Source organism: Myotis yumanensis, unplaced genomic scaffold (assembly GCF_028538775.1).
Source record: "Myotis yumanensis isolate MYYU_CA2020_CCGP unplaced genomic scaffold, mMyoYum1.0.hap1 SCAF_10, whole genome shotgun sequence".
Lineage (NCBI taxonomy): Eukaryota > Metazoa > Chordata > Mammalia > Chiroptera > Vespertilionidae > Myotis > Myotis yumanensis.
This window is the reverse complement of record NW_027223761.1, coordinates 42,432,815-42,457,503: the sequence shown is the minus strand read 5'-3', so window position 1 is coordinate 42,457,503 and position 24,689 is coordinate 42,432,815. Positions and strand designations below refer to the sequence as shown.

General features: G+C 52.2%; 2 protein-coding genes and 1 pseudogene across 6 annotated transcripts; 2 read left to right on the top strand and 1 right to left on the bottom strand.

Annotated features, from left to right (window-relative positions):
• Positions 1 to 163: 163 nt before the first annotated feature.
• Positions 164 to 6,601, top strand: LOC139018429 (short transient receptor potential channel 2 homolog; annotated as a pseudogene).
• A 434-nt stretch (positions 6,602 to 7,035) lies between these two features.
• Positions 7,036 to 12,583, bottom strand: ART5 (ADP-ribosyltransferase 5). Of its 4 annotated transcripts, none has more exons than XM_070425510.1 (6): positions 12,466 to 12,583; positions 9,836 to 9,970; positions 8,226 to 8,955; positions 7,590 to 7,622; positions 7,150 to 7,504; positions 7,036 to 7,058 (listed from the first exon to the last, which is right to left on the bottom strand). In XM_070425510.1, the coding sequence occupies exons 2-5, from the start codon at positions 9,893 to 9,895 to the stop codon at positions 7,374 to 7,376; spliced, it is 954 nt and encodes a 317-aa protein (XP_070281611.1). In that variant the 5' UTR covers positions 9,896 to 9,970; positions 12,466 to 12,583; the 3' UTR covers positions 7,036 to 7,058; positions 7,150 to 7,373. The 4 variants fall into 4 exon arrangements, with proteins under 4 accessions (XP_070281611.1, XP_070281613.1, XP_070281610.1 ...); XM_070425512.1 differs by lacking the exon at positions 12,466 to 12,583 and adding an exon at positions 12,023 to 12,059; XM_070425509.1 differs by lacking the exon at positions 12,466 to 12,583 and adding an exon at positions 10,226 to 10,315.
• On the top strand, positions 12,313 to 24,563 carry ART1 (ADP-ribosyltransferase 1). Of its 2 annotated transcripts, none has more exons than XM_070425508.1 (5): positions 12,313 to 12,359; positions 17,750 to 17,806; positions 18,081 to 18,855; positions 20,150 to 20,191; positions 23,689 to 24,563. In XM_070425508.1, exons 2-5 carry the CDS (start codon positions 17,762 to 17,764, stop codon positions 23,784 to 23,786), a joined length of 960 nt encoding a protein of 319 aa, XP_070281609.1. In that variant the 5' UTR covers positions 12,313 to 12,359; positions 17,750 to 17,761; the 3' UTR covers positions 23,787 to 24,563. The 2 variants fall into 2 exon arrangements, with proteins under 2 accessions (XP_070281609.1, XP_070281608.1); XM_070425507.1 differs by having other exon boundaries at positions 12,314 to 12,359; positions 17,689 to 17,806.
• Positions 24,564 to 24,689: the final 126 nt, after the last annotated feature.

Below are 24,689 nucleotides of genomic sequence, written 5' to 3'. Positions count from 1 at the left end.
GCTATAATTAGTGTCCGTCTCACCCCCTATTCCCACCCTAGAACATAAGGTCCTGGAAGACAGGGACCATGCTTGTCTTGTTCATGGCTGTACCCTTAGCATCTATGGCACTACTATGTGCTCAACTAATACTGATTGAAAGAATGAAAGCTGGAGCTCAGAAATGGCAAGTGTCTATGAGCCAGGGTGTTCCAGGGGCTTCATGGAAGCAGAACGCCTTTGGTTGGGTTTGGGAGCAGGAGGAGAGTGTCTGGGTGGCACTCAGGCTCATCTCCAACCCCTCCCATCCTACCCTTTGTCCCAGCATGCCAGTTTCAACGGGACATTCCAGGGTCTGTTCTGGACCATGTTTGGCATGGAGGCGCGCAGCGTGGTAGACACGCCTCAGTTTTGGTGCCTGAGTTTGTGGGCCGGGCTCTCTATGGCATCTTTACCATCATCATGGTCATTGTGCTGCTCAACATGCTCATTGCCATGATCACCCAAGTTTTCCTCTCGGCCTCATTTTCCTCATCTGCAAAGTGAGGGTCCTAGTAATGCTGTTAGTTTCTCCAGGTACAAGACTAGTGCTCTTTCCTCTGTATGGTTGGGAGGAAGGGTGCATTTCAGAAAAGTAGACGGGAACATGAAAAGGGAAAGGGAAGGCCCTACTGGTTTGGCTCAGTGAATAGAGCGTCGGCCTGTGGATTGAAAGGTCCCAGGTTCGATTCTAGTCAGGGGCATGTACCTTGGTTGCGGGCACATCCCCAGTGGAAGGTGTGCAGGAGGCAGCTGATCGATGTTTCTCTCCCATCAATGTTTCTGGCTCTCTATCCCTCTCCCTTCCTCTCTGTAAAAAATCAATAAAATATTTTTTAAAGAAAAGAAAAGGGAAAGGGAAGGATATGAATAGGTTAGAGCTAATGGCTGGAGAAATGCCTGGGCAGGAATTGAATGTCAGAAGGATAAAAATAATGGGAGGAAGAGAAGACAGCAGGACACAGGCAGGGGAAATGGGGGTGATGGGCCAGAATGGAGATAAAAATGGGAGAAGATGCCCTGGTCGTGTGGCTCAATTGGTTGGGGATCATCACGTGCACCAAAAGGTTACCATTCTGGTCAGGGCACATGCCTGGGTTGCAGGCTCGATCCCCTATAAAGGCTGTGCAGGAGGCAGCTGATCTATGTTCCGCTCTCATAGATGTTTCTCTACCTCTCTCTTCCTCTCTCTCTAAAAATCAATAATGATACTATTTTTTTAATCCTCACCAGAGTTTATTTCTTTCCACTGATTTTTCAAAGAGAGTGGAAGGGAAGGAGGAGGGGGAGAAAGAGACAGGGAGAGAGTTTGAGAGACATCGATGTGAGAGAGACACATCGATCGGGATCAAACCTGCAACCGAGGCATATGCCCTTGACCGGGAACTGAACCTAAGACCCCCTGATCCACAGGCTGATGCTCCAACCATTGAGCAAAGTGGCCAGGGCTCAATCCCAGTATTTTTTTTTTTTTAATGGAGAGAAGAAAGTCATTGGCACCTTGAGCAGAAGAGATGTGAGGATGGGGGAAACGAGGCAGACTGAGTGCACAGGAGGACTGGGTATCAAAGTGGTCCTTACAGAGAAGTGGGCCCTACCTGCTGGCCCACAGGACGATGCCGATGTGGAATGGAAGTTTCCTTGCTCCGAGCTCTACCTGTCCTGCTTCCAAGAGGACCTGACCCTGCCTGTGCCCTTCAACAGCCTGCTCTCCCCCAAGGCCGTTTTCTACCTCCTCAGGGATGACCTCAGAGCTCTCACTTCCAACCCCCGCACCCAGCACCATCACCCCACCTCCTGCCCCCACTTCCCTAGACCCTGTCCTCTGAACAACCTCTCCCCACCACCTAAATCTCTCAGGAGAATTTTCTGGTTTGTTTGCTGTTGCTGCTCCTGCTGCAAATCCAAGAAACCACACTATCCCGCAACCCCCACCTTTGTGAGTACCTCCACATCAGGCCTGACTTCACCTGTACTGTCTCTTCCATCCGTTTGTCTGCACACCCTGGCTTGTCTGTCTTTGCAGGTGTGTTCCCTGGAAAGCCTGTTCCTAATTCCTGCTCTCACACAGGCCTGTCTTTCCCTCTCCCTGGCTCTGGTCATTTCCTAAATTTCCAACCCTGTCATCCAGCTTAAACAGAAGTCCATGCCCCTCTCCTCCCCAGCCACCAACACCCTGTGAGCTCCAGACAAATATTTTTGCCATAAACTGGGCCAAGGCATGGTTGAATGTTTTTTAAAAAACCACAAAAAACATGTTAAGAAGCTGAGGGAAAAGTGCCCCACAAACTGGGAATGAGAAGGCTGACAGAGGCCTAAGAGAGGAGGCCAGACCTCCAAGGGACTCACACACCTCTCCTTATCTGCCCTCCAACTCAGTCGGGCTTGGCATGGGAGTCCCTACCTAATGTATTTATTTTTATTTTTATTGATTGCTTTCTTTTAGAGAGAGGGAAAGGAAGGGGAGCGAGAAGGGGAAGAGAGAGAGAGAGAGAGAGACTGACTTGTTATTCCATTTATTCATGCATTCATTGGTTGATTCTTATATGTGCCCTGACCAGGGATTGAACCTGCAACCTTGGCATATCCGGACGACATTCCAACCAACTGAGCTGCCCCATATGCCAGAGGAGCCCTTCCCTAATTTAGATGGTATTACTGCCAGGTCTAGCTATTCCCCTTAAAACGTGTTACCTGCGGATCTCTCTAAGCAAGGGCCTCCAGGTCAGCACTACAGGGCAACGGGCCAACTCTGGAGCTCCGAGGTCCCTGGATCCCCAGGTGAGGAAGGCCTTCCCTTATCTGGTTGGTCAATAGTTTGTTCAACAAACATTTACTAAGCACCTGTCCTGGAAACAAAGGTATGCATACTGGTGGTCCCTCCAGGTGCTGACAGTCTAGAGTAGCAGAAGGAAACAAACAGTAATTGTACAGGACGCCCACCAGCCTATGATGGAAGGAAGCACAGGGGTCTGTGAGAGCACAGAGGAGAGGGCCCAGCCCCGGCCCCAGAATCAGGGAGCTTCCTCGAGACCTGGAGGGCAGGACAGAATCCTGAAGGATAAACAGGAGGTTGGTGGGGCAACATGGAGGAGAGGGAGTTCTAGGCACAGGAAACAGCATGTACAAAAGCTTGGAGAAAACACGACACTTACGAGAAACTAAATGCCTGCGGTTCCCAGTTCCCACCACATCCTGGCTCCAGGCTCCCCGGCACGGACACCTCGGTCACCCTCCTGGAGCGCTGATCCAAATTCTGGAAGTATCACCCTTTCCCCCTGGCACTTCCTGGGCCTGTCCAGGCTGCCTGATGCATATTTGCAGACAACATGTCAGGGCTGCTTCCATGGGGGTTGGGGGGGAGGGGGGGGGCTCGGCTTCTTCACCTGAGGTCGGATTCAGTTCTCTGGGCCTGTGTCCAGTCCTGGTTGGGCAGAGTCACTGTGAGCTGCAGGGTCCCCCCAGAGCAGCCAGCTGGGGGTCTCCCCATTCCTCCACTGAGGTCCCACCCTTCTTGCAGCTACCCCACCTCCTGGCCTGCTCTCTGATGACCCGCCCAGCGGTCCCCTCCCACTTACCCTGCATCCTCAGGTTGGCCTCCCAAAGTTTTTATTCTTTATTTTGCACAAAGAAAATGCTTTCTATGACCTGTAGCTGAAAGGGCCCATCATTCTCTCTCATACTTCTGCCTGTCCCATCTCTGCGATTCCTTATCTCCTTTTCAAATATTTAATAAAATGCTCTGCTTTTTTATATCATAAAAGTAAATATGCAAACTATAAAATATTCAGAGAGAAGATAAAACTAGAGAAATAAAAATAATTATTTCCTAAATATTTAGAAGGCCCCTACTCTACGTTCCTCCTCCTGGGAAGGAGGCATTATTACCATCTCCATTTCAAATTTGGAGACGCTCAGGCCTAAAGAAGTTGAGGAAGTTGCCTGAGGCACACAGCTGCTCAGCGCTGGGATTTCAGCCTGTGTTCTTTGAGTCCAGCACTTTGCCTACTCTCTCTACCTCTGCGCTCTCTCTCTCTCTCTCAAACCTCTGCCCCCTATGGCCTACTTGCCCTCCTGGTACTATTCTGAGGCCTAAAACGGACCCAGAACCATTCAAATTTGCATGATGATTTCCGTGTTTATATATGAGTAGGTGCCTCCTCAAATCCCCTGCAGAGTTTGGATTAACTCAACTCAGGAAAACCAAGGCTGGGATGGTGGCAGGAGACAGAGCTCTACTCTGCCCTGCTCAACATTTCTGTCTCTGCCCACTCCCTGCTCCACCTCCCAACCCTCACCCCACCACCCAACTCCTGGCCTCCATCCTTCTACCTTCCAGGACTGCTCCAAGATCTAGACATGTGGCCTTAGGGACAGAAAAGTCTGCACCAACTTGGCCTCCATCCTTCATTGCCTGGGGGAGGGAGCAGTGACTAGAGAAAGGCTGGCCTGGAGAATCTCCCTCACCCTCCTGTCTTCCCATTCCAGGCCAGCCCTGGGGCAGGGGTAGGGCCTGGGGAGGGAGAGCGTGGATCTACCACCTTTGAGTCATCAAGGCCCTGGTCCAGTGCTACATAGAGACTGCCCGGGGGGAGTTCGAGGTTGGTTGCTCACCTCTGAGCCTTCCCCATTTCTGTTCCTTGCTGGCTGGGATAAATGCACCACACCCAGACTCACACCCCTTATCCATCCTGCAGTCATATGTGGCCCCATCCTACCTGCACTTAGAAGCCACAGCCTGCACAGTGTGGCCCCTTGCACTCAGTTACCCTCTGAACCATTTATTTATTCTTTTTTTTAAATATAGTTTTATTGATTTCAGAGAGGAAGGGAGAGGGAGAGAGAGATGGAAACATCAATGATGAGAGAGAATCATTGACTGGCTACCTCCTGCATGCCCCCCACTGGGGATCGAGCCCACAACCCTGGCATGTGCCCTTGACCAGAATTGAACCTGGGACCTTTCAGTTCGCAGGCCGACGCTCTATTCACTGGTGAGGGCTATTTATTCTTTTCATTTCATTTATGTGTTCACTTATGCTCACTTATCCCTTAGTCATTTTACTCATATACTTCGTTCATTAGTCATTCACTTATTCATTCACTAGAGGCCCGGTGCACGAAAATTCATGCACTGGGGGTGGGGGGAGGTCCCTCAGCCTGGCCTGCACCTTCTTGCAGTTTGGGACCCCTCGGGGGATGTCTACTTGCCAGCTTAGGCCCACTCCCTGGGGGATCAGGCCTAAGCTGGCAGTCAAACATCCCTCTGGCAGCCCAGGAGCTCTTAGAGGATGTCTGACTAACAGCTTAGGCCCACTCCCCACAGGGACATCCTTAGAGCCGCCACGGATCCCAGATCCCGCTGCCACCACTGCTGCGCTGGCCAGCCATGAGCTGGCTTCTGGCCGAGCAGTGCTCCCTCTGTGAAGTGCACTGACCACCAGGGAGCAGCTCCAGCATTGAGTGTCTTCCCCGGTGGTCAGTGCGCATCATAGCAACTGCCGTTAGGGTCAATTTGCATATTATCCTTTTATTATATAGGATTCAATCAACATTCATAGCCATGCCCCCTTTGCCCCAGGCCCTGTTTTGGAGGGAGGGGGACCGTAGAGTAGGGACACATAGGAAGCTTTCAGTCTGGTGAGGAAGATAAACCATCCTATTAGGCAGAAGGTGCTTCGCTTAGAGAGACACAAACTGCAGTGGGACCCAAAGGAGAGAAGGAGCCTACCATTTGAGAGGCTCACGGGAAGGAAGAGGGACAGCATACCAGAAGTTGAGAAAGAGGAGGTGGAATCTGAACTCGACCCTGAGGATGGCTACGCATGGACAGGTGTAGATGGGGAAGAGAGCTGACAGGGAAGATGCACAAATCTCTACCTGTTAAACACTTTCTGCCTCTTGATCCTGTCCCTGGACCACAGACTTTCCTTCTTTGTATCTTCTAAACTCACCACCACCTAGCCCCACTCATATTCATCTGCCCCAGACTCCACCTACCTACTAGACCCCCTTCAGAGAGAAAGGGAAAGGGAGAGGGAGGGAGGAATAGAAACATCAATCTCATTTCTCCCCCAGGAGCCTCAAGCATGATGTCCCCTGGGGTTCTGTGGGGGGTAGAAGTGGTACAAGGCAGGTTCATCTTCTGAGGGACTTCCCATCAATACTCCCCCCACCCCATCCTCCCACAGACCTGGGCCACAGACTGACAGGCTGACCGAGACTGTCTCTTGACCGCAAAGTGAGGTAGCTGGTGTGCAGTGGACTCTGGCAGAGGAAGGGTCACCCGAGTGTGCAACAGCTTCCAAAACCTGGGGCCTCCCAACCCTGAGACCCCAGAGCTGACAGTGCCAGGGATTGCGGGGACTCAGGCATCTTTAGAAACTGGGCTTCAAGATGCTGGAGGAGGTGGGTCTCCAGCACCTGGAAAGTCTGGTCCCTCCCCCACCCCCTCACCTCCAGCTCATGTGCTGGTGCATAAGCAGCAAGAGTCAGAGGGGGCTGGGGACCTGCCCAGGAGGAAGATCTGGGAACCAAGGAGGGTTCTTGCTGCAGTGGGAGGGCTCCTTCTGTGGCTGACTAGGACAGCTACATGCTGAGGGTGGGGGTCATCTTGTAGGAGCTGCACTGCTTTCCTCACCTCAATAAGGTTTCTGTTCAGGATGTCAGATACCTCCAGAGTGTGTGAGAATTGCTGTCTCATGTTTTATGACCCCTTCCCTCCCCCAAAACAGACCCTTGTGGGAGCAGGGCAGAGAAAAATGGCTTGCTCTGGGGCCTCAAGTATCTTGGGCTTAGGATCCTACCTTGAGTTCCTTCAGCTCTTTAGTGCAGAGAGTTCTGGACTGCGAGGCAGGGGGCCTGGTTTCAACACTAACTCCTGACCTTGAGCAAGTCGCTTTCCTCCTTGGCTTTGCCTTCCTCGTCTGACGAATGAGCCGAGGAATCCATCTGTCCCCTTCCTGCCTTCAGGATGTTGAGAGGAACCTCGGGCTGTTAAAGCTTCTGGGTGTGACAGGGGTCTGCACAGGGGACCATGTCTAACAGAGAGAAAGAAGTCATTCTTTTAAGTCCCTCAGTCCTGCAAGGCCAGAGCAGGGCAGATGGTCCAGTCTCATGGAATAAACTGACCATGAGATTCGAGGTCACCACACTCCAACACTGTTTAATCAAGAGGTCATCACAGCACTACCTTTACTTGTCCCAGGGAGTCTCCACCCTTCCATGGCCTCAGATTCCCCCACATCGTGGTTGGGGAGATGGCTTCTAGGGCTGGGTCTGAAACCATGTCCTTGCTTCTGGAGGCTGCTCAAAGGCCCCCTTCTTCATATGAAGGTCAACAGTTCACAGGACTCCTAAGTGGTAGGCACTGAACTTTCAAGGGCCCTTCTCCCAAGAGCTGGAACCCTATGGGGGCCAAGTGTAGGGTCTTCCAGGAGAGCAGAGAGAAGGCCCTGTTGGACAGTGGGTCTGGCTGCGCCCCCTGCTGGAGAGAGAAGAAAAGAAGGTGAGGGGCCAGTAGGGCCGGGAGGAGTCAAAGCAGCGGAGGGAGGGGAAGGAGGGCAACTCACTTGGTACAGACATACAGCCCCGCCTCTTCTCCCCTGGAATAGACAGCTTGGTGAGCCTTCATGTAGACAGACCCTCACACCCCAAACGCCCCTTCCCACCAGGCTGTGGCACTGGCCATTCCCCTTCTCAGTCCATCTTTCCCTTCCCCTAAATGCAAACTTCTGGCTTCCTTTCCCCCTCCTTACCCCAGGAAATCTTCCCAGATAGTCTATCCATCCCTGCTCCCTGCCTAGCCCCAGTCACTGCTCCACTCTGTCCCTGCCTCCCCACTTGGGAATAGCACAGATGTATCCTGTGGACCCGTTAAGCCCAGGGCCTCCTGAGATCCAAAGCAGCATTCCTGCCACTTCTCTCTCCTTGCTGATCCCCTGGACTGGGCTCTTTTGCTCTATTAGACTCTATAGCACATGGAACCTTTTGAGCACATTTACAGAATCATTTGAGACTATGCACAGATCTGGAAAACACTGACAGGACCTTCTAAGAGCTGGTAGGACCTAAGTCACAGAGAACCGTAACTGCAGCTGACTTCTACCTTAACCAACTAGATCTCCTGAAGGTCCTGGGGATCGATAGGGACATCTTGGCTTATTTCACCCTCTTTGCGAGTCCTGCTTCCCTCATGCACAGCTCACCACCCAGATAGGCGCAGTTAAAGTGGCTGCACGTCTTATTTTGGCTCCAGAGAGTCACTAGGCTCCGGGCTCCATCTTGGGAGAACCTGGTGACCAAGAAGACTTCGTGGGGAGGGATCAGCACCTCGCGCTCCTTGGGAAAAACAGACAGGGCCTCAATGGGGGCCCCAAAACAAGTCCTTAGGGAGAAGAAGGTGGCATTACCAAACCTGAGGGCCACTGCCTCATCCAGGGAGCTGGAGGCAAACTGGCCCAAGCGGATAGAGTCTCCCAACCTCTTGGGTTCAAAGCGAAGGGCGCCTACACCTCGGAACACCACCTGCCCGGGTCCCCTGCTGCAGCCCTTGCTCCCCTGTAGCAACTGCAGGGCCCGGGTCAGGTAGAAATGCAGGGCCTTGAAGGGGAAGTGCCTCATGTAGTACTCCCGGGAGACACCGCCTGTCTGCACCGCCTGGTTCAGCTCCCAGTACAGGTTGTTAGATGAGTTGGTGTAGACCATGATGGCGATTCCATGCTGGGATTTGAAGCCAGGGGGCAGTGTGAGCCCTCGCTGCTTCTGCTCCCAGGCCTCCTGGGCTGCCTCCCAGGATTCCCGCAGCAGCGCATGGCGGGCCATCTCCTCCTTCAGCAGAAGGGCTGCCTTCTCCTCCATCTCCTCTGCGCAGCCCACGTAGGCATCATCGAAGGTGTCTGGAGCCAGGCCCAGGAGCAGGATGGGAACAGCCTGGGCCTAATGTGGTAAGGAACAGAGGAGCCACACAGGAAAAGGTATAAATTCAGAGCATTGGACAGGGACCTGGTGGCAGATCAGTTCGGAGACACAAAATCTCATCTTTCATGCCCAAATATCTGGTGTATACAATTTGGCAAGAGCCCAAGGGCTTAAATAACACAGGCACTGGAGTCAGAGATGGGTTCATCACCTACTAGCCGTGGGATCTTGGCCAGTCTCTTAACTCTTCCGGGCTTCAGGTTCTCCACCTATAAATGCATACTTCCAACCCCATTGGGCTATTATGAGGCTACAACCTAAAAGGGGCCATCTTGTCATTAAAGAGGTCCCCACACTCAGAGGGAAGGGGGGCTAGCTGGCTTCCAAGCGCTGTTCTGGCTCTAAGACGCAGTGTGCAGATGATGCACAGATGTGCCACTGTGTCCCAATTACCTGACCCCGCCCCCTCCTCAGACTCTTTCCCTCTCAGGCAGTGCTCAGCCACCACACCAAATCCCTGTCAGCTCTGAGACTCCGAGTGTTCTCCCGCGGTCACCCCCAGACCTGGGGAGGGGTGGGGAGGAGCCCTGGTCCCAGGATGGCCCAACCCACTTTGCCTAGCCTGAGCCTGAGACGGGAAATTGGGGGTGAGGAAGTTAGAGGCCGTTCCTAGGGAGGGATGAGTATGCGGGAAGGAGGATCACAGGAGGACCAGTGGGTGAAGATGGGGGTTCTGGTAGAGGCAATGGGAACTGGGGGCTCCCTGCAGGGAGGAAGGCTGCAGAGAGGAAGAGGATTAAGAGGACCGGGGTCTTAGAGAACAGTCCCTGGGAGACATTTTTGAGGAGTTCGCCCCCCAGCTCTTTCCTTTGTGGCAGGGGATGGTTCCCCCAGTTACCTGCCAGAAGGCGTGAAGGCCCAGGCAACTGAGGGTGAGCAGCAGAGCAGCCTGCATCATCTCTGGGGCAGACAGGAGAGCGAGGTCCGGAGGCGGGTGGGATCAGCGGCAGCGGTGGAGCCTTGGCGTCAGCGGCTGGAGGAGGAGACCCACACCGTTTCTTCTGTGGTGTGAAGAGGGTCCAGGACGGGGCCCAGGCCTGGGCGGGGCCCAGGGAGTGGGCAGGGCTTGGGTGCTACTGTCTCCGCCCCCCACACCAGCACAGCCCCAAGTCTCGGCTCCTCCGACTCCTGCCCCTACACTCCATGCCTCGGCCTCGATGACTTTTTGCCCTGGTCCAGGTGATCTGACTCCACCTGGCGAGGGGCGGGGCAGGGACCTGGCACCCACCTGGAGGTCACGGAGGCCGAGAGAGCGGGAAGGTGTGGTCAGGCCAGCGGGTGCCGGTCGGTCAGTCGGTGTCTGGACGGGCCGGGCCGGTCCCGGGAACCCAGCGGACCCGCTGAGTCCCACAGCTAACTATAGCCCCCGGGCAGTAACCCAACACCTCTCTTGCCCAACGACAGACGCAGTGGCCGAGGGAGCAGGAGGGGCGAGGAAGGGGCTGAACGGCTGACTCCCCTTCCCAAACTGCGAGTTCTTTCTCCAGGACCCTCTTTGGCTCCACGCAATTCCAGGGGTGGGGGAGGGAGCTGGTGAGACTTGGCCTCTCCCTCCGGGTTGCCTAACCGGGTAGCCAGACCCTTAGGCCTGGGAAGCCAACGAGGGCCGCCCCCCTCCCCCGCCCCCCCCCCCCCGCAGGTCAGCATTTGCGTACTCGCTGATTTGCATGTAATTTGCATATGGTCCACTCTTCAGGGCCCCCACCCCTCCCTTCTCTTCATCCCCCTTCTCTGTCAGTGGCGTTGGACCAGATGCAGAGCTCTCAGTTTCAGATCCTCAAGGTCCAGCCCGACCCCCCTCCTCTCCCCACACCCGTGTTTATAAACACTGGCCTTTCCCCTCCCCTACTGTGGGCCAGTCTATAAATAACCTGGCTCTGAGCTTCGGATGCCCAGTCAGAGGGAATGGGGGAACGGGACAGCCGAGGAATCAGTAAGCAGCTCTGGGAAGAACTTTCTGAGGGCCTGATCCTCTAGGGGCGAGAGAGGTAGCCCCCAAAATGGCCAGAGGAGTTGGGGTTCCTGACTGTCAGGACTGAAGACTCTGCCCACTTCCTGCTGGGGCTGAGGTGGGCATGGAGATTAGATTTACCGCAGGCTTCCATCCTAGTCTGGCTCATTAGTTTAGTTAGCCCCATCCCTAATCCCCATCCCCTCAGATACCAACCAAATAAAAAATTTCCTTCACCTCGAATCCTGCTTTTTCCAAAAAGCCTTTCTATAGACTAATAAGAAAGGTGAACTGTGTTTGGGCTTGGGTGAAGGTGGGAGGTGGAAAGAGTGGCATTTCAGCCCAGCTGGCGTGGCTCAGCAGTTGAGCATCAACCTATGAACCACGAGGTCACGGTTCAATTCCCAGTCAGGGCACATACCCGGGTTGCTGGCTTAGTCCCTGGTGGGGGGCATGCAGGAGGCAGGCAATCAATGATTCTCTCTCATCATTGATGTTTCTATCTCTCCCTCTTTTTTCCTCTCCAAAATAAAAAAAAAGAAAAGAAAAGAAGAAAGAGTGGCATCCCAAAAAGCAAGAATGCTTGTCAGGCAAGCAGCTTCAAGACAAGTCCTTCTGCCCCTCCAAAGAGACTGGCCACCCCCAAGGTCCCCTTGATTAGAAGAAAATCAGAAGCCACTCTACTGTTCAGCATTACTGTGAAAAGCAGCATCTGCTTCCATACCCTGCCTGCCTGGAGGGACTGGAGCGTTTGCTGTTGCTGGAACGGAAGATACTGTCTGGGACAGTAAGTCCTGCTGAGACCGTTCCTGGGAACAGGTCTAATGGGATCATGGCTTCGTCCTCTCTCCACCCTGTGGCTTTGGGGAATTGTTCCCAAGACTTGGAAACCCAAGAAAGGCCCCAAGAGATGGAGTCAAATCTAGCCATTGAACAGGTACAGAGTGAGGCAGGAAGTCCTCCAAGATTACATGGCAAATCGGCGCTGGAGCTGGGACCCAGACCAGCCTTCTTGATCTGGGAATCTCTCCTTCACCTTAGGTGAGTCTCCATGCTCACCTGAAAGGAACAAACCTGAGGAAATGTTCTCTGAGGCCAGGGGTGCTGAGCCCAGGACCAAATCCAGGCAGGAGGCCGTTGTTCCAGCCTGGAGCCTCCATGCCCCTGCCCACCTTGTCTCTAGCTTCAGGGGTTCCTTTTATTTATGGGGAGAGCACTGGCCCAGGGCAGACTGGGCAGAGGCTAGTGTTCCTGAGCCTGGAGGAGATATCCAGAAATAGATGGGGGAGTGTCACCTTTCTGAGCAGCTGTGTGGGGGAGGTACAGTATAAAGGAAGAACCTGCCCTCCCCCTCCCCTGGCGGCCATCACAGGAGACCAACACCAGCTTCCCTGCCCTGGAGAAGCCCTAGGTAAGGGGCACACCACCCTTTCCCAGCACTGGGCAGGGTATTTTTTAGGGGAAATTTGGGGTATTAATGGTGGAATCATTAGGACAAGTTTTAGGGAGTCTTTTACCTTAATCTGCTGTATCTGTATCTCCTACTTCTGAAGGTTGGAAGTCCAAGGTCAGGGTGCTAGCACCGTCAGGTGAAGGCCCCCCCTCCTGGATCACAGCCCATACCTTTTCACTGTGCTCACAGGGTGGAAGGGAGCTCTGTGGGGTCTCTTTTATCAGAACACTAATCCCATTCAAGTAGGCTCCACCCTCAGGAACTAATCACCTCCCAGAGGCTCCACCTTCTAATACCATCACACAGACATTAGGATTCCAACAGGTGAATTTTGGGGGCACAACATTCAGGCCATAGTACCTTTGGGAGAGAAGTTTGGGGCCACTGGGGAATTTGGGGATTCCTGGGGAGACATTTGAACTCACATCCCCAGAGAGGATTGTTCAGCGAGGGCCTGAATAAAGGGAAACTGATAAGAAGGGTTCTGAGCAGATGAGGACAGAAGGGCAGCTGGAATATGAAAAGGGGCTGCCTGGTGCCTCCACTTCCTTAACTCCCAAGCCTCCCAGTTACTCTGGCCCCCCACTCCATTAGCCCACAACACTGGTCCCCAAAGTCATTGATCCACCTCCTTGCAGTGGTCTACCTTGCTAATTGCACCCAGAGAGCCTCTCAGATTCTCAGCAAATATTCCGGGAGACCTCACCTGGGCCTAGCCTTGGGCTGACCTCTGGAGACCAAGAATGGATCATACAAGTCCCTGCCCTCAGACACCTGAGAGCAGCACTGTATGATCAGGATGGACACAGAAAACCATGGAGTGATACAGGAGCCCAGAGGGCTTCCTGGAGGAGGTGACCCTTGAGCTAAGCCTGGAAAAGTGAGTAGCAAAGGAAGGGCATTCCCAGCAAATGGCAGTGTGTGCAGAGCCACGGAGAGGAAGATAGCAGAGCCTTGGCTGGAACTTTGCTCTGTACTGTAGAAGCCAAGCAGAGGTGGTGGGGCAGGAGGCTAAAGAGGTCCCAGAGGGCCCCTCACCGAGGGCCTCAAACACCAGAGGAGGTTGGGTTCTGTCCTGAGAGACCCTGATTGGCCTTGCTTTTGTCATGCGTCCATCCATGAACCAATCACAATGGCCAGGATGGTAGAGCACCAGTCTGGAGTCATATGTTCAGCCCATTAGGGTAACATGGGCTGTATTCTCCACAAGAAAGAGAGGATCCTACATAATAAAGAGGTAGTATGAAAATTAACCCTCACACCCTCACAAGATGGCTGCCTACAACCAGGCTGGCAGGGGCATTAGTGAGGGATGACCAAACAACTGAACAAGCAGGCTGCGTGGGGCGACCAGGCCGACAGGGAGGTTAGTGAGGGATAACCAAATGACTGAATAGCAGACTACATGGGGTGACCAGGCCGGTGTGGGGGCCATGAGGGGCAACCAGGCCAGCAGGGGGGCAGGTGGGCGCGACCAGGCCAACAGGGGGAGGGAAGTTGGGGGTGATTAGGTTGGCAGGGAGGGCAGTGAGGGGTGACTAGGCCGGCAGGGGTGGGGGGGAGGGCAGTTAGGAGCAACCAGGCCGGCAGGGAGGGAGCAGTTGGGGGCAACTTGGCCAGCAGCTGGGGGTAGTTAGGGGCAACTAAACCTGCAGGGGGGGCAGTGAAGGGTGATCAGGCCGGAAGCGGGGACAGTTAGGGGCAACCAGGCAGGCAGGTGAGCGATTAGAATCCAGTGGTCCAGGATTGTGAGAGGGATGTCCGACTGCCGGTTTAGGCTTGATCCCTGGGATCAGCCCTAAACCGGCAGTCGGACATCCCCCGAGGGGCCCCGGATTAGAGAGAGTGCAGGCTGGGCTGAGGGGACCTCCCCCCTCCGTGCATGAATTTCGTGCACTGGGCCTCTAGTCTATTATAGAAGCTCAAGCTTCTTGTGTGGATTCCAAGGGACCACAGCCAAGAGTTCAAGTAGATTTTGCTGCGACACACCCTGCCCATTAGAATTCCCTCTTGGAGTTGGGGAGCAGAGTCTCATGTTTTATGGCTCATGGTGATGCTGTTTTCAATTCTATGTACTCTGTGCCTCCTCTGGTCAGCTCTTCACTGAAACCTCACTCCTGGTACAATTTGTTTCTGTTAGGCTCTTTTGGTTCCTTCTGCAGCATGCATCACATGCGACTTGCAATTACTCCAGCTCCATTTCCACTTCAAAAGAACTTAAAGAAGCAGGAGTGTGGGTTTGTTGTTCATAATTTTTTTTATCCTCACCTGAGGATATGTTTATTGTTTGAGAGAGAGAGAGAGAGAGAGAGAGAGAGAGAGAAAGAAACATCAATTGGTTGCCTCCTGTACATGCCCCCTATCAGGGATCTAACCTGTAACCTAGATATGTGCCCTGACTGGGAATATCTACAACCTTTTTCGTGTACGGACAACACTCTGACCAACTGATCCACCCAGCCAGGGCTGCTGTTCATAATTTTATCCTCAGTGCCTGATACATTACAGATGCTCAAAAATTTTTTTGTTGAGAGAAGATAATGAATTCAGCTTGGGACATGCTGAACTTGATAAATATTGCTGCTAACTCTACTGCCTGGAGAAGCTCAGGCTTCAATTTAAATTGTACATTGGCAAGATGTAGGATCTTATATTTGGAGACTCATAACATTATAAACACATAGAATCCCAGTGTCTTAGAGTCAATGAACTGTCAAAACTTAGGTCCTACCAAGAGCCAGAGGGGAAGATGGAGCAGGGATGCTTAACCTGAGTGACACTGGGGAAGAGGCATAACCACCTGAAATTTGTAAAACGTTTTGTGTTTTTTAAAATATATTTTTATTGATTTCAGAGAGGAAGGAAGAGGGAGAGAGAGATAGAAACATCAATGATGAGAGAGAATCCGGCTGCCTCCTGCACGCCACCCCCTCCCCCCCCCCCCCACTGGGGGATCAAACCCGCAACCCAGGCATGTGCCCTGACTGGGAATGGAACTGTGACCTCCTGGTTCATAGGTTGATGCTCAACCACTGAGCCACACCAGCTAGGCAATTTGTGAAATATTCGTGTGAAGGTGTAGGTATCCATTTCTGAGGAGAGGTCTTAGCTTTCATCAGATTCTCAAAGATAAAGAACCACTGACTGCATTATCATTTGTGCAAAAGAAGGGAAGCAGAAATGCCTGTGGATTTGCTTGTTGTGTGCGTAGTGTACTTCTGGAAGGATACACAAAGAAACAGTCACATTGGTTGCCTCTAGGAGATGAGGTTGGAATTGGGGAATTAGTGAGAAAAACACATTTCACTGGATGCCTTTGGACTATTGAAATTTTGAACAATAAAAATGTACTACCCTTTAGAAAAGTAAGTAAAAACTTTAAAATTAAAGTTATGATTGATCCTTTTAGTGAGAAGAGATATTAATTAAAAAGCAGATACCGCCCTGGCCGGTTTGGCTTGGTGGATAGAGCGTCTGTGCTTGCCAGCCGTGAGCCAGGCTTCTGGCTGAGCGGCGCTGCCTGTGGGAGTTCACGGACCATGAGCGGGCAACTCCTGCTTTGAGTGTCTGCCCCCTGGTGGTCAGTGCACATCATAGCGACTGGTCATTCTGCTGTTCCGTCAATTTGCATATTAGCCTTTTATTATATAGGATTTTATTTTTTTTAAATATTTTTTTATTGACTTCAGAGAGGAAGGAAGAGGGAGAGAGAGACAGAAACATCGATGATGAGAGAGAATTATGGCTGCCTCCTGCATGCTTCCCCCCAACTCCCGCCCCACGCTCTGCACTGGGGATTGAGCCTGCAACCTCCATCTCCTGGTCCATAGGTCGATGCTCAATCATTGAGCCACACTGGTCGGGCTTCGCTTTTTGTTTAAAAAAAAAAATGACAAAAAGCAAAAACAGGTTGTATGCAGAAAACTATGTACTGTATATGTATTTGAATACATTAAATGTATGTATAAAGCTATGTACGTATATTTAAAATATTATTTGTATGTGCATAGGGAAAGGTCCTGAAAGGTACTTTTTTTTTTAAAGTATTACAAAGAGTATTACATATGTCTCCTTTCCTGAAAGGTACTTTTATCACAGGTCACCCCCCTCCCTGCTAGCAGGCAAGGATAAGAGTGAGAAGGGGAGTGCCAAGGGAAGAAAGAAGGGAACTTGGATTTTGTGTTTCACTCCTGCATTTCTTTTTTCATAAGCATGCATTGCTTTATAATAAAATAAACAGAAAAGCAGCAGCAGCACTGGCTTAGAAACTGTCTGTTCCCACCCTGACCCAAAGCTGGGATGCCTTCTTCTTGGTACTACTTTGGACCCCCAGTGTGCCCACCCACAGGGTGCAGGAGGCTGTGGTTCTCTCCAGCTTTCCTTGGGGAAACAGGTACCCTCTGTCCTCTCCCCCTCACCGAGTCCTTTTTCCTCACCGCCTGGGGATCTACATCTGTCCCGGCCCCAGAAGCAGTTGAGGACTCAAGGAATGAGGACTCAGGGAATGAGAGCTCAGCTCTCAGCAGGATGGAGGGAGCAGGGAGGCCTCTGGATTCCAGGCCCTGCTTTAAGCTGTCTCTGGAGTCTTGCTGTGTGTGGTCCCCACTGCTGACCGTTCCCCTGTTCTGCCCTGTTCCAGCCTTAGGTCCCCCAGGTGCAGCTGCGGCTTCTCATCATGGCAGTCAAGCTCCATCGTGATTGGCCCAAATCTTTTCTTTTTTATATGTTTTTATTGATTTTTAGAGAGAGAGGGAGAGAGAGAGAAACATCGACGAGAGAGGAACATCATCGATCGGCTGCCTCCTGCACGCCCCATACTGGGAATGGAGCCCACAACCCTGGCATATGCCCTGACCAGGAATCGAACCAGTGGCCTCTTGGTTCTTGGGTCAACACTCAACAGCTCAACCACTGAGCCACACTGGCCAGGCAGCCCAAATCTTTTTGACATTCCCACACTGCAAGTTCTGCCACAATAGACAAAATGCCTCTTACTCTTTACATCCTGAGAGTTCCTACTCCAATACCTTTGCTCTTCTCATTCCTGCTTCTTCCTACTCCAAACTCTAAACTTTTCTCTCCTTGTCTCCACTGACTGAAGCCTTATTCTCCTATTCATCCTGCAAGTCCCTGTCACATGTCACCTCTTCCAGGAAGTCTCCCATGCTGCTTCCAGCAAGAAGGGTCCTCTCTCTCTCTTCTGAGCCTCCACTTCTATGTTGTGACTCTGTGCCAGATGTCAATGAATGTTTATTAAACTGTATAGGTTAACATTCCCATTTTCCAGATGAGGAAACTGAGACCCCAAAAGAGACAGTAACTTACCCAAGGTCACGTCCAACATGCAGACTCCTGCTACGATGACTCTGCTGCTTGTGTCCATAGTCCTCATGGAAGCACTTCAGGTATGGTCATCCCCTGCTGTCCCCATGCCAGCAGGGAGGCCAGCTTCTTCTGAACTCTGAAAGGAGGAGCAGAGGGAGGAGAGAATGCCTGATGCTTCCCTGGGGACTCGCTCGGCCTGAGGGGACAGCCCCAAACCCCAACCTCTCCCTCCCTCTCCAGGTGTGTTTGGGGCCCTTATAGTGTCTTTCTCAGCTCAGTGAAGGGGAAAAGGGGATAGGGCTCCCATACTCCTAGGGCCCATCCTCTCAGTCCTTGCTGCTCCCTCTCCCTCAGAGCCACCCCATCACACGACGAGGACTCTTCTCTCAAGAAAGGCCCCTGGATATGGCCCCAACCTCCTTCGATGACCAGTATGCTGGCTGTGCAGCAGCCATGACAGCTGCTCTCCCAGATCTCAACCGCACGGAGTTCCAGGCCAACAAAGTGTATGCTGACAGCTGGGTGCTGGCCAGCAGCCAATGGCAGGAGCGCAAAGCCTGGGGGCCAGAGTGGGGCCTCAGCCACACCCCGATGTCCCCACCACCCCCCGGCTTCCGTGATGAGCATGGGGTGGCCCTCCTGGCCTACACGGCCAACACCCCCCTGCACAAGGAGTTCAATGCGGCCCTGCGCGAGGCGGGCCGCACCCGCGTCCACTACCTCCAGCACTTCTCCTTCAAGACGTTCCATTTCCTGCTGACCGAGGCCCTGCAGCTGCTGAGCAGGGCCCAGCGTTCTCCCCAGTGCCGCCAGGTGTTCCGAGGGGTGCAAGGCCTGCGCTTCCAGCCAGCAGGGCCTGGGGTCACCATCCGGCTGGGGGGCTTTGCCTCGGCGTCCCTGAAGAACGCCACAGCCCAGCATTTCGGCGAGGAAACCTTCTTTGGCATCTGGACCTGCCTTGGTGTCCCTATCAGGGGCTACTCCTTCTTCCCCGAGGAGGAGGAGGTGCTGATCCCCCCCTTTGAGACCTTCCAGGTGATCAACAGCAGCAGACCTGCCCAGGGTCCCACCCGCATCTACCTGCGGGCCCTGGGCAAGCACAGCATGTACAACTGCGAGTACATCAAAGGTGAGAGGGGCCTGCGGGGGAGCACCTGTGCAGAAGGGGAGCTTCCCACCCTGTTTCCAGGGAATGCAGGGAAACCGACCAACCGTGAGAGGGGCTCAGACTGTCCTGTACGCCCCTTCCTACCACCTCTGTCCCTCCGTCTAAGGCAGTGGTTCTCAACCTTCCTAATGCCGTGACCCCTTAATACAGTTCCTCATGTTGTGGTGACCCCCAACTTCATTGTTACAAATTGAACATAATCAAAGCATAGTGATTAATCACAGAAACAATACGTAATTACATATGTGTTTTCCGATGGTCTTAGGCGACCCCTGTGAAAGGGTCGTTCGACCCCCAAAGGGATTGCGACCCCACAGGTTAGGAACCACTGATCTAAGGGGAGACAGAACCTTCTGAGGCTGGAGGCTTCTCGTCCCTGGTGGTGTCTGAACCAGAGCTGGTCACCTGCCTGCTGGAAGGCTGAAGAGGGTTTTCTGACCGAGGCAGCGGCCTTTGGCCATTTGAGGGCCAAACAGACCTGGTCAGGCTTTCTCCCGGCTGGAAGCCAGAAGGGGATTAGTTTCTAGCTACAGTACTGACACACAGGTCATTGCTGCCAGAATTGACAAGAGCCCCAGCCTCAGTTTCCAACAGGAGAGTGTTTATTTATGCTGTCCTGTGGGCTGGAGGGGGCGGGGAGACCGCACGTGGGTGCTGTGCCCCTAAGGTCCAGTTCAGGCTGTGGTAGGTCTCAGATACTCTTCCTGTCCATCCCCCTGGGACCAGCCAAAGGAGAAATCATGAGGATGGGCCCAGGTTCCTACTCTGTGGAAACTGGGGGCTACTGGTCCTGGCTGAGCAATGCCCAGGGGCTGGCAAGGCCGTTTTCATAGTTAGAGGCAGACTGTCTGCTGGAACTGGGGACCACATCTACCAGGGGAAAATGTCCTGTGTGGCTTCAGTCCCCACCTTGGACATGAGGGCGTGAGGTGCCAGAGGTGAGGAAGACATGCACAGAACATAAACTAGCCTGTGTTTGCCTGGGATGGGCTCGGAGAGGCAGAGGTGGGTGTGGCAGGGAGATGACGGAGCAGCAGGAGTACGTAGAACAGGCCTGGTTTTTGAGGGCTGGGTCCCTTCTGGCCCCGCTGCCCACAAATCAAGTCAAACCTGGGCAAGGGAGGTGTCACCAGAGGAAGCAGAATTTGAGGAGAAAGTACCAGCTTTCCTAGAGCAAGTCAGGGGTGGCCCACAGGGCCACTTCCCACCCTGAGGACTATTAAGTCTTTGATTCTTTTCTGTTTCTTCTCTACAGACAAGCAGTGCAAGTCTAGGCCCTGCCGGCTAGAAAACTCAGGTAGGGCTGTAGTCCCTGGGACAGGGGCTCCGCTGGGGGATGCGCAGGCTGCCCTGGGTGGCTCCTTTATAAGAAAAACCACCCTCTTCTAATAAAAAATAAAAAGTAAATTAACCCTCTAGAGCAGACACCTGTGGGGATTGCTAACCTCTCCCAGGGGATGTAAGGGGCAGTGGCTGGGAGAGCTGACACACCTGCCCCCTCTCTGGGGCCTCCTCCCTCACAGAAGACAGCTGATCAGGCCCCAGAGAGGTCCTTCTCACAGAGGTGATGGAGGGCAGGGCCGATCTCACACAGTCCCCCCCGGGCCTTCCTCTCCCTCACCTGGGGAGCCCTCTGTCCCCGTGACTGCCCTCAGCGCTCCCTCAGACCACCTTCCAAGGTGGAGGCCGGTATTAGAGACCTGGGCTCTAGTCCAGGCCCTGCCCTAACTCTCTTTGTGACCAATTATTCCCTCTCTGGGCCTCAGTTTCCCTATCTGTATAAAAAACCAATCGGATTAGATGATTCCCAGGTCACTTTCAGCCATGACTTCCCTTCCCTTCAACACCTGCTGTGCCAGGGCCCACCTGGGACACCGCTTCTCTAGGTGGGAACAGGCTTTTCCAAGGGAACCTATTGGAACAGGCCATTCCCAGGGAAGAAACCACAGCTGCCCTCCTCGTGAGTCTCTCCTCCCTCCCTCTGGGCTCTGTGAACAGTGGACAAAAAGGAGCCCCAGCCTCCACTGTGTCCTCACCATTCTTCATGACACAGCACCACTCAGAGTTCCAGGCGCACCAGACCATGAATCCACACCAAGAGCCAGCTGTGGGTACTGTCATCACCCCTGTTCTACAAATGAGGGAACCAGGGCACAGAGAAGTGAAGCAACCAGCCCTACACCACACAGCTAGTAAGGGGTGAGGTTCAGACAGACTGACCCTAGAACCAAATTCTGAACCACCAGTCCAGGCTGGCCCCTCCTCCCCGCTACCATTTCATTTTATCCTTTACTGCACAGTAATCTCTCGGAAGGAGGCAGAACAGGGAGTATTACCCTCATTACAAAGTAAAGTAAGACCCAGAGATGGAAGCGACTTTCCCAAGGAGACAGGATGAGTCAGTGTCAGAGCCAGGGCCAGAAGCCAGGTCGCCAGCCTCCAACCTGCTTCTTTGAGGTTTTTTTTAAAGTATATTTTTATTGATTTCAGAGAGGAAGGGAGAGGGAGAGAGATAGAAACATCAATGATAAGAATCATTCATTGGCTGCCTTCTGTATGCCCCACGCTGGGGATCGAGCCCGCATCCTGGGCATATGCCCTGACCTGGAATCCAACTAAGACCTCCTGGTTCGTAAGTCACGCTCAACTCTTGAGCAACGCTATCCAGGCGCTTCTTTGAGTTGTTTTTATTTATTTATTTATTTATTGTTAATATATTCTATTGATTTTTTTACAGAGAGGAAGGGAGAGGGCTAGAGAATTAAAAACATTGATGAGAGAGAAATATCAATCAGCCGCCTCCTGCACACCCCCTACGGGGGATGTGCCCACAACCAAGGTACATGTCCTTGACTGGAATCGAACCTGGGACCCTTCAGCCCGCAGGCTGATGCTTTATCCACTGAACCAAACCAGTTAGGGCTGAGTTGTGTGTTTTTTTAAAAATATTTTTATTGATTTCAGAGAGGAAGGGAGAGGAAGAGAGAGATAGAACATCAATGATGAGAGGGAATCATTGATGGGCTGCCTCCTGCAGGTTGGACCAAGCCCGCAACCCAGGCATGTGCCCTTGACCAGAATCGAACCTGGGACCCTTTAGTCCGCATGCTGACGCTCTATCCACCGAGCCAAACTGGCCAGGGTGCGTCTTTGAGTTTGATAATGAAATTTCATGCACTGGAAAAGTTTAAGATCTCCCCACCTCTGGCCCACCAGCACCTCTCCTACCAGGGTTTGGAGAGAGAAGCTAAGATCAGCATCACTAGTTCCGATTCAGATCTCTACCCATTTCATCCCACCCTGTGATGCCTCATGTGTGTCCATAGAAGGCAGGAGGATAGACCTTATAACCCTGGTATGTCCTAGTCTCTTCATCTCTGTTTGCCTTCTTCCTTAAATTTTTTTAAATTAAATTTATTGGGGTGACATTGGTTAATAAGATTACTTAGGTTTCAAGTGTACATTTCTATGATACATGGTCTGTGTATTGATTGCACTGCCTGCCCACCAGCCAAAGTCAAATCACCTCTCATCACCATACATTTGACCCTTTTCCCCTTTACTCCCCCCACTCCCTTCCCTCTGGTAACCACTGTACTGTTGTCTGTGCACATGAGTTTTTGTTTGGTCATTTGTTACTTTCAGTTTTATATCCTACAAATGAGTGAATTCATGGTTCTTTTTTAAAAATTTATCTTTATTGTTGAAAGTATTACAGATGTCACCCTTTTTCCTCCCACTGACCCCTTCCACCCCACTCCCACCCTCCCATATGTTTTTTTTTTAAATTTTTTAAAGATTTCAGAGAGGGAGAGGGAGAAATAGAAACATCAATGATTGATTGGCTGCCTCTAGCATACCCCCTCCTGGGGATTGAGCCCACAACCCAGGAATGTGCCCTTGACTGGAATCGAACCCAGGACCTTTCAGTCCCCAGGCCGACACTCTATCCACTGAGCCAAACCAGCTAGGGCCCCCCATATGGTTCTTAACTTTTTTCTGACTTATTTCGCTTAGCATAATATTTCTATCCACGTTGTTGCAAATGGCAGTATTTCATCTTTTCTTATGTATTCCATTGTATATATACACCACACCCTCTTTATCCAATCATCTATCAAAGGACGCTTTGTTTCCATGTCTTGGCCACTGTGAATAATGCTGCAGTGAAGATAAGGGTGCATCTATCTTTGTGAATAAATGTTTTCAAAATTTTCAGGTAGATACCCCAAAAAAGGGGTTGCTGGGTCATATGGTAACTCTATTCCTAATTTTTTGAGGAGCCTCCATACTGTTTTCCACAGTGGCTGCACCAGTTTACATTCACACCAACAGTAAATGAGGGTTCCTTTTTCTCCACAATCTCTCCAACACTTATTACTTGTCATGTTGATAACAGCCGTTCTAACAGGTGTGAGGTGGCATTTCATTGTAGTTTTTGATTTCATTTCCTAATAGCTAGTGAAGTTGAGCACCTTTTCATATATCTGTTGGCCGTTTGTATGTCTTCTTGAGAGAGGTATCTGCTCAGGTCATCTGCCTATTTTTTAAATTAGATTGTTTGCTTGCTGTTGAGTTGTCTGAGTTCTTTATATATTTTGGATAATAGCCCCGTGTCAAAGCTGTTGTTTGCAAATATCGTTTCCCAACCTCTCTAAATTCTTGCTCTTCATCTCTGTCTCCCATCGCACTGTAGGCACCAGTGTTTCCAGCTCACCCTGCTTGTTTTTTGTCTTGTTTCTTTGCGTAACTCACTTCACCCCTAAATATCTCTCTTCCTCTGTTTCCCTGCAGCCATGGGTCAGGGCCCTCTGTCTACAGTCTGGTCCCTTCCTCTGCTCCTCTGGTTCCTGGTCGGGGGAGTCTTCCCAGAGAGTCCGGGCCTCCTCTGACCCATCAGGCTCTGAACAGCCCTGCCTGCCACTTCTGCCCAACATGAGGACGTCGGCCACATGTGTGCTTTACTATAAGTGTAGCCAAGATCCGTAGAAATGCCACCTGCAGGGAACTCTGGGACCTTCTCTGGCAGCTGCCAGGCCTGATGGTGGAGAGATAGAATTTTGGGCCTGAACTTTACCCAGTGCTCTAGGAGTGAGGCATTGAAGAGAGGTAGGGGGACTCCAGGACAGGCAACAACTCACTTGGAGGTAGAAGATGAAACTCGTTTGGGGTGGAGGTGCTGGGAGGAAAGCACGTGCCATGGTACTTGCTGGTGTCACTCACATGCCTCACCTGGACAACTGGAAATTCACTCCTATTCACTCCTCCAGGGAGCTTTCTCTGACCTCTCTGACCCTGCTGGGTTAGGGTGCTGCCTCTGTGCTCCGCAGGTCCTGGGAGCTTCTCTACAGCACAGGTCCATGTCTGTTGCCCGTGACAGACTGTGAGCTTCCTGAGGCCAGGGACTGGGTCTGAGGCAAAGAGGTGGATGCTGGGAAGCATGTGAAAGTCAGAAAGGAACAAATACCTGTGAACAGCTGGTCCCTGCATGGCCCTCCCTTGGATACTTTCAAGTCTTCTGAACGTCAGTGTGGGGGAATGCGATGGACAGAAGCAAACCCAGAGAGAGGAGAGCAGGAAAGACAGCAGAGGGCTTGCTTTAGGCCCTCTGACGGGTCTCGGTCAAATCCGTCATTTTCTTGTCAGAAAAGATGTAATTCCTGCTCTAACCCATGAGTCCTAAGGTTCCTGTTTCTAGAGAGACAAACCTGGATCCCCATCTCCCATTACCATGGGCCCCAAGGGTAAGACAGGACATCGAGGAGGTACCAGGCACACACTCCCTTTATGAGGAA